General features: G+C 36.1%; 1 protein-coding gene across 5 annotated transcripts in view; it reads right to left on the reverse strand.

The window, feature by feature from the left end:
* Positions 1 to 16362, reverse strand: part of LOC131154336 (inorganic pyrophosphatase TTM1) — a 63846-nt gene that overhangs the window by 20917 nt on the left and 26567 nt on the right. For all 5 annotated transcript variants that reach the window (XR_009136424.1, XM_058107034.1, XM_058107035.1 and 2 more), the window contains exons 19-22: positions 15137 to 15211; positions 14883 to 15059; positions 14686 to 14771; positions 9987 to 10041 (exon numbers count right to left, since the gene is read on the reverse strand). Coding sequence is in view for 4 of the 5 variants with exons in the window: in XM_058107034.1 (XP_057963017.1) it covers positions 9987 to 10041; positions 14686 to 14771; positions 14883 to 15059; positions 15137 to 15211 (393 nt within the window). In the remaining variant the exon portion in view is untranslated. The remainder of the gene's footprint in view (positions 1 to 9986; positions 10042 to 14685; positions 14772 to 14882; positions 15060 to 15136; positions 15212 to 16362) is intronic.

A 16362-nucleotide genomic window follows, 5' to 3' on the forward strand; every position in this document is an offset into this window, starting at 1 on the left:
TACTCGCACACTTAATAATAATAATACTAAAAAAGATATAAATAACCTCTAACACTCCCCCTCAAGCTGAAGAATAAATGTCACATGCTCCTAGCTTGTTACAAATAAATTTAACACGAGCACCCCCCCAACACTTTGGTAAACAAATTAGCAAGTTGCATATCAAACTTCACATAAGCAGTAGTAATGAGCTTCTGTACAAGTTTCTCCCAAAAAAAGTGGCAATCAACTTCAACGTGCTTCATCCTCTCATGAAAGACTGGGTTAGAGGCAATACGAAAGCAGCTTGATTGTCACACATCAACTTCATAGGCTGAGAATGTGAAAAATACCCAATTCTTCCAACATGTTCTTCAACCAAACAAGTTCACAAGTAGTGAGTCATAGCTCTATATTCTGATTCAGTAGTTGGCCTACCCACCACAGTTTGTTTCTTACTCCTCCAAGAGACCAAATTACCACCAACCAAGATACAATACCCGATTATGGATCTTTGGTCAAAAGGCGACCCAACCCAATCTGCATCTGTATATCCATGAATATAAGTGTGATCCTGATCACAATATAAAAGACCTCTCCCAAGTGCACCTTTGAGATATCTCAAGAAGCAAATTATTGCGTCCCAGTGATTTGTCCTTGGAGAATCTAAAAATTGACTCACAACATTTGTTGCAAAAGATATATCTGACTGAGTGACTGTGAGATAATTCAACTTTCCAACAAGTCTCTGGTATTGTCCAAAATTAGGTAGCAAATCACCCATATATGGCACGAACTTGTTGTTAGGATCCACAAGTGTATCAACCAGTTTAGATCCCAACAATCTAGTTTCATCCAACAGATCAAGAACATACTTCCTCTAGGGCAACACAATTCCCATACGAGATCTAGATACTTCTATGCCCAAGAAGTATTTCAATTGTCCCAAATCGTTGGCTAGAAACTTAGACTGTAGAAAAAGTTTGAGACTCTGAATACCTTTATAATCATCACCTGTAATAACAATATCATCCACAAACAAAAAGAAGGATCCTACCCAATTGAGTATGACAATAAAATATGGAATGATCCACTACACACTGTCAAAGACCAAACGAAAGTACTGCATCACTAAAACGACCAAACCAAGCTTTGAGAGACTGTTTTAAACCATATAGAGCCTTCTTGAGCTAACACGCTAAGCTTGACTCCCCATGAGCAACAAATCCAAGTGGTTGCTCCATATAAACCTCCTCCTCAAGGTCACCATGCAAAAAGGCATTCTTCACATCTAACTAATGCAGAGGCTAGTGACAAGTAGTAGCCAAGGAGATGAATAGACATGCTAATGTAAGTTTGGCGACTGGAGAAAAAGTATCAGAACAATCTATACCATACACCTGAGTATATCCCTTAGCAACAAGACGAGCCTTTAGACTAGCCATAGAACCATCAGGCTTGACTTTCACAGTGTAAACCAAGCATCACTCAACCACAAACTTATTAGGAGGAAGAGGTACCAAGTCCCAAGTGCCATTGTCATGTAAAGCATTCATCTCTTAAACCATAGCATTCCTCCACCCAAATGGGCTAAGGTTTACGAAACAAATTTAGGAAGAGTAGTAGGTGATAGAGCAATATCAAAACAATAATAGGAGGGTGATAAGGAGTCATAACAAACATAGTTGGAAATGGGATGTTGAGTACATGTGCGTTAACCTTCTCGAGCAACAATAGAAAGATCAACATCATGGGGAGTATGATCATCAAACGAGGCAACCAAAGGCGTGGTAGTAGAAGCTAGAGGGGACTCTCTTCCTTGGAGCAACTGTCATGAATACGTCTGCAAATTAGAATGATCAAGATGATAAGAAGGACTCGAACTACATAAAGATTTAGATGGTTGGTTGGGCAAGGGCGGAAAAGTAGAATATGGAAGATTAGGCAAAGGAAGAGACTCATTGAGCTCAGAAGCACTCAGGGACTAGGTGTAGTAAGGTGTAGACTCAAAGAAGGTAACATCGGTAGAAACAAAGCGACGCAGCATAGGGCTAAAACAACGACATCCCTTAGTATATGAATAGCCAATAAAGGCACATTTTATAGCACGAGGATCCAACTTATCCACTATAGGAGTTAGTTGATGAACAAAGGACAAACATCCAAATATACAAGGAGGGGGAGAGAATGAAGGTGAATTAGAAAAGAGAATGGAGTAGGGAATTTTACCACTAAGAACAGAGGATGGCATCCTATTGATCAAATAACAAGCATTAGTACAACATCACTCCAAAGACACTTTAGGTACATGCATTTGATAAATTAAGGTGCGAGTGATTTAAAGAATATGTCTATTTTTCCTCTCTGCAACCCCATTTCGTTGTGGAGCATGTGCACAAGATGATTGATGGACAATACCAAACTGAATCATATAAGTAGTAAATTGTGCACTGAAATACTCTTTAGCATTAGCACTTTAAAGTACTCAAACTAACAAACCAAATTGAGTCTTTATTTGAGAACAAAAGGCACAAAATACATGAAATAACTCAAAATCATCTTTTATTAAATATAACCACATCATTCTTGAATAATCATCCACAAAGATTACAAAGTACCAGAAACCCAACTTGGCCACAACCTTACTAGGACCCCAAACATTAGAATAAGCTAACATAAAATGGGGCTTGCAACTCATTTATTGACTCGGGAATCGAAAGGTACACGGCGGTGCTTTCCCAATTGACAAGACTCACAATCAAGACTAAACATAGAACTCAAACTAGGAACAAGACATTTTAACTTTTCCAATGAAGGATGACCAAGGCAACAATGAAGTTGGAAAGGTGTGGCAGCAGCAGTGCTGGCTGTAGAAGGAGATAGCAGCTCAAAGTGATATAGTCCACCAGCTTCATGCCCTCAGCCAATCGTCTTCCTCATCTTCAAATACTAAATAACCATAGAATCAAGGAAGAATGTCATTGAACAATTCATGGATTTAGTAATCTTGCTAACGTACAAACATTGAAAGGAAATTTGAGAATATACAAAACCAAAGGAAGAGAAATAGAAGAAGTGGGATTTACTATCCCAAATCCCTTGACTACAGTGGTGGATCCATCAGCAAGAGTAACATAGGGTAAATTTGAGGGATATTGAAGAGTGGAGAAGAAGCTAGGCATACCTGTGATATGATCAGTGGCAGTGGAGTCTATGACCCACGGACTAGGACGAGAAGTACTAGATGACAAGCACTTTGTGGGATTACATGTTTGGGCAAGAGATGCAATGGGAAGAGAAGCTTGTTGTGATGCTTGATACTGTTGGACCTTGGAATACTCTTCCTCTGACATGGATGCAGTACATTGCCCCCTCCTTGGCCCCTGAGGAGTCGGCGGTGGCTGCATTGGCTGCTCCAAAAGTGTGAAGTCAGCAGTGGCTGCATTAGCAACACGTGAAGGTCTACCTTGGAGATCCCAACATTGCTCAATAGTAAGATTACTCTATCTACAATAAGTACTTGTGAAGAGTACCTCTAACACGCCAGTCTCTACCACCACGACCACTCGAATCAGCTCAATAATTTTTGCAGTTGTGTGGTAAAGAACTAGAATCACCCTATGTAGCAAAAGTTGTCCTCTCAGAGCCAGATGCAAGAGCAGGAGAATGCATGCTAAAGGAAGCACAAAGGACACAAGAATAAACATCGGCAAACAATGGGAGCTCAGCACTACTAAGTATCTAATACCGGAACGCCTCAAATTCGGGTATCAAGCCTGCTAGGACGCGAAGGACTGTCACCTGCTCCCTCTACTTCTGCATCTCACGAACATTGGCAGTTATAGCTTGCACGACGTTAAGCACCTCATGAATACGCTTCATCAATCCAAAAAAATCTGCAATACTTCTATCTCCTTGTTGTAATTAAAAGTACACCTGGGATAAATCATACATACGTGTAATGTTACCAGAGTATAGAAGTTTGACATAATCCCAAATCTCCTTGCATGTATCTAGATGCATACACATTTGTGCAGTCTATGGCTCAATCGAATTCCATAAGAGAGAAACAATCAAGGCATCTTCTTGAACCCACACTTCTTTTCTCTTTTCATCAGAAGGATCATATTGGAACAAGGGGTCAGATTTTCCTAATCCGACTAAATAAACCAAAACAACTTTAGACCATTGAACTTAGTTCTTTCCATCCAACTTTTGAGTCGTTATTTGTGGCAGTGATGTAGGAAACAAATTTTTGGGATTCATAGATTCCATCCCAACACTCGCAAATCAGCAACCACACCAATGTTAAACAAGAAGAACAATCAAAACTATTTGGGACAATCACAAACTATGTGACACAACAACACAACTACAGACGAGGTAAACGACTCACCGACAGATATAGCACTGCCAGAGCCTCACAACTGGACATACGAATGCTGCCACTGCTCGAAACAACTCACAAAGAAGCCTTCACAAACCCTGAACAGATAATGGAGTATCACAAGTGCATGGTAGAAAAAGGTTGGATTCTTTAGCAAAAAACAGACCCAACAACTTGATAATATTGTCTAGAGAAGGAATCAAAACATGGCAAAGGGAGAAAAAAAAAAGATAAAAAGAAAAAGGGGGCCAGAAACTTGCTCACACGCTGGCGCGGGGGGTTGGCACTGCCGGCATTTGGCCAGTGCGTGGGAGCTCCTCTAGTGATGGGGTTTTGTGGGGTTAGGCTTTGGAGGGTTTTGTTTTTGGGTATATGGTTGGTTTTGTGAGATAATGAGGGGTGGAGGTGGATCTAGGAAGGTAAGCAGCAGGGATGGCTTTCCCCGCGACGGGAGAGAGAAATAGGGTTTAGGTTGGATCATGCTCTAATACCATGTTAATATTTTGATTAAAATGAATGACCTAACTTAAAGATAGGTACCTCTCTCTATTGATAATACAAATTAAACATATTCTAATGACAATAATACCCTTACTAATTCTCACTAATTAACGTACTAACACACTTAATAATAATACTTAAAGACATAAATAGCCTCTTAACAATTATTTTGTGGATTCAGCCGTTATTTGGTTCGAGAAAAGGTTTCTAAAACACTATTTTAAAATCTCAATCTTTATTTCTCAACTCTTTTATTCCTACACCTATTTGCATCATAACCAATAAGAAGACTTTCACTTCTTCAAATTCTCCACAGCCCTTGAATCTTGTAGCTTTGTTTACCATCAATAGCATGCAAAAACTTAACAACAATTCAATGAAAACCTTCCATGGCAGGGGAAATTTATATGCAAACAAAGAAGAAGTCTTAAAAACCTTCCTGATGGAGGGCAACATCAAGGATCTACAGCCAGGGGGAGGAATTGGAAGAAATTAAAGAGTATAAAAAGGGAAGAGAGGAGATAAAGGGGTAAACCTCACATTCACTTCAAATTCAAATTCATGAACAGCTGCCTACCACATAGCTTTCACATACTAATTATTAGAAAGCTTCTAGCACATCAATTACACATATACTCCTAAAACTAGATGAAATCACAAAACAAACCCTAAAATACACAAATATTACCACAAACCCCTCAATACATATAATCCTATACTAATTAAACTACACACACAATTAACTACTAAACCCAACAATCCCTTGACCCAATTCTTCTTATTCTCCAACAAGGATCTTCCTAACATATTGGTTCTTGTCCCACATCAAATCTCCCACATTCGGAAAAAAAATTGGCCTAAATTTTTGAAATGTTTGAGGATTAGAAGTAAGAAGCAAACTTGGACCCTTCCAAAGTTGAGGCTTGAGTGATGCAAGAAACCACACTCCATTGACAGCAACATAGAATTGAATTGAAAATTGGCACCAATAAACTCATCGGGAAAGACAAACTCTACAATAGGAATATTTGAAAGACTTTGGATGTTTTCAAACACATGCCTTTCATTCATTGTAGTATCTTCAAGTTGAGTAACTCTAAGAGATTCTTTGTTTTGGTTGGTTGGTAGTGCAGGCTTCAAGATGATCTTCTTACCTTTATAGTGGAAGATGTGTTCTCATGTCCTTGAGTCACACCCAAATCATCCAACCAAGGAGTACATGGCCAATATTCATGGGTATGATATGAGATATCACACCAAACATTAGCAAGATATTCACTTGTTTGGCTATGAACAAAATTTCTTTTACAAACATGTAGAGTTATCAAACCCAAGATATTTAATAAGGCCTTGGTGAGGTTCCAGATGAAGTTGCATACAAGTGACTCCATTTCTAGAAATCACATTCACAGGACATCTTCTATCAATAATGAATTTGCAAACATTTTTCCCGTACTCAAGAAAGGTATCGAATAGCTTGATATTACGCTTGTGATATGACAAACACCATTCATTTTTCCAGTAAGCTATCACCATGGTGATGGATTTGTTTATATATACTACAACTATATATCATCAAAAGACCTTAACACAATTCACCCACAAACTTGATTCCTAATTTCCCAAGAACCTTCTTCAATTCACATGTAGTCTTGATTGTTGAATGAAACAAATTCACAGAGAAACTCACAAAATGCAGCAATAAAACATGATTTTCAATGCTGGCAGCAGCAATTTTTTGCCTTTTGTATCAAATTATTACACTTGCTTGCAAAATATCAAGACCACATGCAAAATATCATGCAGCAGACCAAAATATCATGGCTGAAGGTGATTTCTCACAAAACTGGCAGTTGCAGGGGACTCCGGCGACTTGTTCTCATGAATGCTGCCAGCATGTGAGTCGCTGCTGGTGACGATTTTCCGGAAATGATATTTGGGGTGAAGGGAGATCAAGGAATTGGGAGTACAATGGTGTTGCTGGTGTGATGAGAAAGGAAAACGACATTATGGATTTTGAAAGATCGACGACTGGAGAATGTTTTGCCGGCATTTGGGGAGCCTCTGGTGGTCAGACAGTGACAAAATTTCAGGGAAAGGGGTTTCAGGGGGTTCTGCTTATGTTGGTAGTGGAGTGCCTTGAAAATCATCCGGGAAATATGAGTTCGAAAGATTGGTGACGCAACTGAATTTTTTGAAAAAGTTTTATAAAATATGTAATGTAAAAATAAACTCATGTCACACAATTTTCGTGTAAAAAAATATTTTCTTGAATATAAATTAATGTTGTAAAATACCCGAGGGGTTTAGAACATTTTTTAACTAAAAAATAAACGTCAGTATATTAAAGATAAAACATGTATAATTAAATATACATAAAAATAAACTCAGGAAAATTTTATGAAAATAACTAACATAATCAAAATTTACTTACAAATAAATTTTGGTATAAATTTTAAATAAAAATCTAACATAATCAAAATTTACTTACAAATAAATTCGGATATAAATTTTAATAAAAATCTAACATACTCAAAATTTACTTACAAATAAATTCGGGTATAAAATTTAGATAAAAATTTAAAATAATCAAAATTTACTTACAGATAAACTCGGATATAAATTTTAATAAAAATCTAACATAATCAAAATTTACTTACCTCTTACTTAACCTTGTGATACGATTATAACGAATATTTCTAAAAAATGAGATTGAAAAAAATGGGTGAATGAGAATTTTAATTAAAAAAAAATCTCCCTTTACCACTAATTCTTTCACTCACTAATTATTTTCTTCATTTGGAAATTTTTTGTGAAAAATGAAGGTTCAATGCTTCCAATTTATAAGAAAATTTTGGGGAAGAAAATAAAATTTGTAAAAGTGTGGAGAGAGGGGTGAAATTATAATTTTTTAAAATAAAGGAATTGGCAAGGAATGAGCATGGGATGGGGATGAGAGTTATGGCTTGCCGACACTCCCATTCAAATAAATTTTTAATTAATTAATCAATTAATTAATTTATATATATATTTTTGAAATCATTATTATTATCATTGTTATTGTTTTTAAGCTATATTTTAGTATTTTTTTTATAAAAAAAATTAAGTTCGAATTTCGAAAATTCATGTGAGCCCCACACAACTTTAAGACTCAAGTGGGTCCGACGTAACTTTAATAGTTCTCGCAAGATTTTATGAGCCCTACACAATTTTGGGACTCATGTGAACCCCACACGACTTCAAGACTCATGTGGGCCTCACACCGTCTTGTGGACCCCGCATAGGATACCTATATTATTATTATTATTATTATTATTATTATTATTATTATTATTATTATTTATACAAAGTATGTCAGTCAAAACATTATTTTGTGTATATGTATTTATTTACGTGTACAAACAGTGTCTACCTTGTTTATCTTATAAAATTCATTTTAATTAGGTCAACCTCCAAGGAGCGACTGAGTCGCAATGGTCTTTGAACATTCACTAAGACAAAGTCTTTCTAAGGCATCAAATATAGAATTAAAGTTCCTAACAAAGAAACACATTCGTATTGATATTAACTTAATGATTATTTTTATTTATTTATTTATTTATTTATTATTATTATTATACTTTAATCATCTTAGGACTACAAATTAAGCAAGCTAATCATGGATGTAAGAACCCGAACCGTGATGTATGGGTTTAAATAAATAAGAGAAGGGGAAATTGGGAATTTAGCAGGTTTTGTCCACGAAGCTAGGATTCGTCGACGAAGCCAAGATTCGTCGACGAAATCCATGTAAGTCTTGTCGACGAAATTCAAAGGCTCGTCGACGAGGAGGAGCTGAGAGATTTCAAGAAATCGATGATATCATGATTCGTTGACGAGTCCATCGTCTCATCGACAAACTGTCTATATGACCTCGTCAACGAGGACACCATTTCGTCGACGAGGATAGCCGGGTCAAAGGGCTATAAATATCTTTTCTCTTTACTTCCAAGCTAAGAAAACTAAATTCGAGTGCTTTTCATTTTTTTTCCTTGAATAAAATTTCAGGGCAGAGATGGGGGGGATGAAATCTAGGATTGGGATTCAGAGCAACATAGAGAGAGAGAGAGAGAGAGAATTGAAGGAGAGAAATGGAAAGAAGAAAAGGGATGAAGAAGGAGAAGGAGAAGAAGAAAAAAGCAGCAGCAGCAGAAAGGGAGAGGGAAGTTACAGAACAGCGGGGCGAAGGAAGAAGAGAAGAAGAGGGGGAAGAAGAAGTGTGAGAGGGAAATATGGGGAATTGAAGTGGAAGAATGAGATCGTGGTTGGGCTTTGATACCAAATGATGCAGAGACAGCATCAAGATCTGTAGCCATGAGAGATAGAAGGAAAGAAAGGGGAGGAAGGAAGAGAGAAAAGAGGAGAGAAGAGATAATGGCGGAAACACACGATCAATTCAAATTCATCAACAACTACTTATAAGAAAGCCTCTAACACACAAATTACACATATACCCCTAAAACTAGATGAAACAACAAACCCACCCTAAAATATGCAACTATTACAAACAAGCCCCCAAACACACATAATCCTATACTAATTAAACTATACCCAACAATCCCTTGACCTAATTCTTATTAATTATTCTCCAACAAGGATCTTCCTAGGGTCTTGTTTCTTGTCCTACATCACTTATTATTGGAATTTAATTTCAAAATGGATCCTAAATTATGATACTGGAGGCACAGTCAAGTGCCCGCAAATCAAATATTCAAAAATTTCACCTGTGCACCAATAGAAGATTTTTAAGGGTGTAAATTGCAAAACCCAAATAAGTCCTTGCATACAGGTCGTATATCCAGACAACATGATGGATGGAGTATGCTTTAAAAGTAGGAAGTTTAATATCAAATTGATCATGAAAAAAAAAATGGTGTAAAATTAGAAACATAAAAAAGTTCAAGCACACAATTTCATAAGTTTGATACTTTGATTCCAAAGAAATATATTTCTGAAGCAGAGGAAATATCACCAAAAAATTTTAATAATAAGTTTGATACTTTGACTCCAAAGAAATATATTTCTGAACCAGAGGAAATATCACCAAAAAATTAAAAAATAAATATATACATAAAGAAACCTTTCCATCTTGGTAGATAAATGCAGATGCTTCAATATAAGCCACAGCTTGATACCTGACATCCAGAAAAGCAAAACACAACATCATTTTAAGAAATAAAACTCAATTGTGAAACATGGAGAAGAAGAAACACAGAAAAAATACATAAAAAATAAAACAAAATCTTACAGCTATTGAATCTTCCCCATGCTGCACTGGTGTATGCATGCAAAAGAGAAGAGGAATTGGTTTTTCTTTTTATTTTTTGGTGCCCGTCATACCAAGTGGTTGGTGCACTAGGCTGATTGACTCGGCCTTTCACAGTCAGATGATAAATTTATGCGACATGGCGTGGTGGTACAATGGTTACTAAGTTTAATCTTGCTCATTCCATGGCTTTATAAACTTTGCATTTTTCTCTGCAAGGGAGTTCAGTGGGGAGGGAGGAGAGAGGCAGTGACCTTCTTTGGGACGGAGCCTGGATGGCCTAGCAGGTAAATAATTTGAGTTCCAAAGGTAAGTTTGCAGTGCTTTCTTTTTTATTTGGGGGCCATGAATTAGCAGATCAAAAGAATTTTGGGAAATTCTAAAACACTACCTAAGTTGAACCACCTTCAAAAGCTTTTTTACTTCTAATCAATGAAGTTTGGTACCTTCAATAGAACGTCTTTCTTGGAAAGTATTAGCTTCTGTTTGATCTTCCTCATTCACATACTGGGAACAACCTCTATACCTTGTTGGCATAACAAGGCTTAATCTCATTTTGACGATAACAAATTAAGGTTACTAAATGTGTTTTCAAGTGAAGTTTCAGGACTCCGACTCAAGTGATTTATGAAGTCAAGTGATTGTACTTGAAGAAGTTTGTTGAAGCTTAGACTTAAAGCTACAAGTCATGAGGAACATAAAGTATATTGAAGAATTGATCAAAGCTCAAATGATTTTTGAAATCTTTACAACATGAAGACTTAGGAACTTAGTTGTTTTTAATCTAGTTAAGTCTCATATAAGTTCTTCTATTCTCAATATTGAAGTTGAAGCTCTTAGGATTCATTCTAGACTTAAAGCCGTATTTTAGAATATGGAAAATATTTCAATAAGTTCTAAAATAATTTTTCCAAGTTACCAATTTAAGTTTTGGAATTAAAATTTGAAAAACACTAAGTGGCTTAGTGGTCAGGCGACTGATGTGCTACTGCAGTGTTAATAAAGAAACAGAACAGGGTCAGGCGACTGAACTATCGAGGTCAGGCGACTGAACTATAGGGGTCAGGCAACTAAACTGCTAGTATGCTACTGCCTGTTCTAATGTGCTAATTTAAATTAGCTCAGGCAACTGATCTCCAAGTTCAGGTGACTGAAGCGTATGTTTTAAACTTTCCTAAAGCGTTGATTTCTTTCTAAATTCAACTGATTGAGTTTCCAAACTTGGAGCAAACTTGGGGAAAATGGTAACTATTTTTTCTACTCTATATAAAGATTACCTTTTGCAATTTGGGAAAACCAATACTCACATACAATTCAAAAATTCATGTTATACTCTTGAAATTCTTTCTGAAAAGCTGCTGTGAGTTATTGCTGAAATACCTAGTGAAATTCTAATTTGATTCTCTGAAATCTACATCCTACAATCAGAATACTTGTGATATCTTCGTGAGCTCCAATTTTATATTGATTATCTAAAGTATAGTGTGCTTTAAATTTGTACAATTCTGCTCTGCTGAGAGTTATTTTCTTGTACGAATTGTATATTGATGTTGTGCAAACTTTGACAGTTCAAGGTTGTTGAATCGTTGCCCAGCGACAGGGTGTTCTCGTTAGAGAGGGGTCTCCACCTTCGAATGGAGAGAGGGTTGCTTTACCTGTTCAATGAAGTAGTAAAGGAAATCCTCACAGCGAGTTGCTCGAGGCAAGGACGTAGTCTGCTGGTCGAACCTTGTAAAAACCTTGTGTTATGTTCTTCCCTAACTTTTAAATTCAGCACTCTATAAACTGCGTGTATGTTCTGATTGTGTTGGGAAATTTGCTGAAACACTAAGTATTGATTATGCTTATCTCAAGTTAACAAATTGGTTTCTTTGAAGGGTTGTATGATTTATATTATTGACTGAAAATTCAGACAAGCTCTGGAACTTAAATCTGATTGTGGTTAACTAAGGTAAAAGCTATTGTTATTATTTATATTGTTTAAAGTAAAATCAGCTCAAGTATCTTATTTAGATTACTGAATCTTTGAGGTTATTTAATTTTTTCTGAAATTCAGATTCTGATATTGAACTGACTGAATACTGAATTAAATGAAATTTAAATTTGATTTGTAATTTCAGCATTCACATATATATATATATATATATATATATATATATATAGGATTGTCGATTGGTATAGTACAGTTGCTTATTAGATTATTGTGATTGATATTAGAGTGTGGTTGTGGTGGTTTAAATTAAAAGGGTTAAATTAAACTGCAATTCCGCTAAGTAATTTTTAAATACCCAATTCACCCCCTTCTTAGGATTATATCTTTACTTTCATACCTTTTGATTGTAAATCATCTCTCCAAAAGATTACCTTGATGACTGCCCCAACTCTAGTGCCACCAGTCAAAACTACGTTGTCACCAAACAAAAACCAGATGGGGCCACTTTTTCTGTTTGATGAGAGAAATTAAAATTTAAAAAAACAAAACAAAACAAAAAAAATAAATGCCCTTCCTTTATGTGACCATGCAATTTCTCACATCTTACATTTCATTTTCTTTACTGCAACTACATCCACTCAGCATTCCACTCTTTCCCAAAACTCTCCCCATACTATCTCCCTAAGGATTCTCATGTTTATCTAAGTTAGTATTATGGGGACCTAACAACCATCGTGTCATCAAAAGATGCAGAGCACAGTAAAATAAAGTACTAAAGAAATAAAAGAAAACATACCTCATAACAGGCAAAATCACCAATGCGATCTATCATCTATCATCTCTTTTTTCATCTAATATTTATGAATAGGGCAGTAACTGAGAACCAGGTAGCCAAACTAACTGAACCAAATTGAACCAAACAAAATCAGGTGGTTTGGTTCAGTTTTTTTTATCTATTTGGAAAGGTTTTGAGTCTGTTGTTAGGAACCATGTGGTTTGGCTCAGTTCTTGGTTTTGCCAATGACTGAAAGAAAACCAAACCATAAATTAACCTGCACCAATCAATGTCAAAACCAAGTTGCCTGGCAAAAAAAAAAAAAATCTCAAAACCAAGTATGCCCAAGCTGAACTAGAAACTTCAAATGAACCAAAGTAACCAAGTCAAAATTATAAATAAATTTAAGTTACCTTTCCTTTAATAAAGCATAGATTTGAAAATCACAAGGATTGTAAGGAAACTCAGGCCAAGTGTGTTTCCATTAAATTTTGGACACTTATTTATTAGATATAATAATTAAATCTATTAGAAAATGGAAAAATCACAATATGTAAATATTGTAATAAACCACCCTTAACCTAGGAATGCTCAACTACTCCTAGTTACTTATTTATTCAAACAAAATGGCCCAGTCCTCTTGCCGAGTGCCAACTCAAACGTACATGTAACTGCCAAACCATCACCCCTGCCATCGCCAGTAGCTGCTCCACCATCATAGACGATGGGTACTCCTAACTCATCTCTATTTCTCTATAAGCCTTTTTTTTTTCCCCCTTCAAGTTGCTTGTTTTCTAATTTTCCTTCTGCTAAAATATTCAATAATTCTATTTCTTGATCATGGATAGTTTCGGGTTCAAGCTTTGTGGAAACAAATGTGCTTACTTGAGTCCAAATTTTCTTCAAAACCGAACCATTTAAAGCTGTATTTATGGATCCTAATATAATTTTAGAAACCTTAAACCTAGTAAAAAATGAAATTACAAGAAATAGACAAACACGAAAAGTATGGGAATTGAATATAGTAGCCATTCTTTCCCTTCTCTTTTATTCTCCTTGTCCTCTTTTGCCCTCTCTACTCATCTCCATTCCTACTCCTCATCTATCTTCTACTTTTCTTCTTGTACTGCGTCACCCTATGCTGAGCTCACTGTAAGAATCAGCAAGTGCAACAGCGTTGCTTACATAAATTAATAAAAAAATGCAACATATCCAAAGGTCCTCCCACCAAAATGATAGATTTGAGTTATTTTTTTAGTTCTTGGGACCTACATTTTGATGCCAAATCTCCTCGTTACACTAGCAATGTAGGATGTGGGACATGGGATGCAACAAACTTCCCCCATTTAGTCCTAGGCATCCTCCACAAGAAAGGGATCACAAGGCCACCCTAACAGACATGCCATGTGGAACATGAATCTAATCCACTCCATTAAATCTCCAAGAGGTAAGACAGTTTCACGCCAAGTATCCCACTACCAACATGGTGAACAGCAATTAGCGTATCACACAGCAGCATGCCCACACCGCTGAACATGCAACAACATGGTAGTTGGCCTATGTCGCCTTTGATACTACTTGACAATTATGGATTCCCCGAAGTGCTCTCTTGAGTTATCTTTTAAGTTTGTTGGGCCAGCATACATGCTCAAGATATTCCCATTACGCTACTGATGTGACTGTGGGCCATGAAGAAAAGACTCATCAACCCAATATTGAAACTAACATACATTCACATAATCTTTCTCTTATAAATAGACAAAATAGAATTATGTGATAGTGCACAATACCATTATGCAACTTACCCAAGGTTAAGAAGGCCAGAAACTGTACTAATGCTAATGTCAAAATCCACTTTGGGTTGAATGATGAAGTTGCCTTCTCTTATAGGCTAACAGAAAAAAGTTCACAGCAAGTAAGAATTAAGCACCAAGTACTGAATGCAGTAGCAGGAGATACAGATCATTGTTAATTGATTAAAAAAACATATCAAGGTACAAACCTCCCTTATCAACAATGCAAATCTGCCCTCACAAATTCTAACTCGTATGCAGTCACTCTCTGCCAACTGACCATTAGTGGGGGTTCCAGGAAGCTTTAAATATATGTCAATGAAATTCTGAACAGAGCTGCAGAACTTTGCAGGGTCAAGTATTTTTAAAATATCCGGGTAAGCAACCTGTTTGGAAGAAACAATAACTGAATGTCAGGGGATCAGCAACTATAGTCACAATAAAAGCACTGAAATGTACGCACTTGCTTGTTACTCTTCAAAACAAACAATGAACTCTCAGGGGAAAGCACAGGATCAAAGTCATTTCGGATTTTGAGCTGCAATGATACAAGAAAAAAAAATGTTACACCAAGCATGCCTCTAACAATGCACAATTAATATTTAGGTGTGAAAAGTAGAAGAGCATCAGTGTTACTGCTGAAGCGGGTGATGAAGTCATGAAGATAGTTTCCAAAGTTGATTTGCATTCGACTAATTGGTTCCACTCAAGGACTAAAATTTTTATTTCAGTAGAAATTTCGAGGTTCTATTCACGGAAATTTATTTTTCTATTTAAAATTTGATTTTGGCTGAAAGAAACAACTAGAAACTTATAGTAAATTATGGAAATTATGAAGAAACTTTAATGTTAAATAGATGATTGTGCATAATAATGAAGAGAAAAGCCTCAAATTTGGTATTTGTTTTTTCAACTTTAAAATCCAAAATTTCCAAATTTTGGCTGAAAATTGCAAAACATAAATTGCATTGTGTTTTCACTTCGACCCCTCCCATTTTCCGAAATTTTGGCAAAATTATCGAAGTTTAATACCTTGGGTCCCACCATAGGCCCCACATCTTCAAAGTTGTATTTCTCGGGGCAGTTGAGTTTATTCGGTCCTATTATCCTTGGGAAAATCTGAAATTTCCATGTTAGAAAATTCTGGTAATTAACTAATTGGGTTGCTTTGCCTTGAAGATCCTAGTTGTTTTGCAATTTGCTTTTTCATGTTTAGGTTTTGTATCTGTCTTCTTTAATAAAAGTGTATAAAGCATTTTCCAGTTTGAAACCATGGATTACTTGTCAATATTTAATGTCGTCCTTCCATTTTGATCAGTGCCTTGAAAGGGAAGGTTGACAACAACAACAATCAAGATTAAGTCCGAGCGGGTGGGGTCGGCTATATGAATCCTTTTGTGCTACTTAGCACAATTTAGGGCAATACGCTCAGAAAGTTCAACTGCTACCAAATGCCTATTTACTCCCCCAATACATTTTATTCTCCTATAGCCTCTAACATCAACAAAATCACTTTCTCATAGGACCATTGTTTGCTCTATGTTGTAAGTGCTCAAATCATCTAAACCATCCTTCCCTTATCATATCTTCAACAGGTACGCCTAAATTACCCCAAAAGGGTTCATTCCTTTATCTTTTAGAGTTATTCCGTTTCTCTATCTTAACATTTTCTTTATGTTAAATTTGCAT

Source organism: Malania oleifera, chromosome 4 (assembly GCF_029873635.1).
Source record: "Malania oleifera isolate guangnan ecotype guangnan chromosome 4, ASM2987363v1, whole genome shotgun sequence".
Taxonomy (NCBI): Eukaryota; Viridiplantae; Streptophyta; class Magnoliopsida; order Santalales; family Ximeniaceae; genus Malania; species Malania oleifera.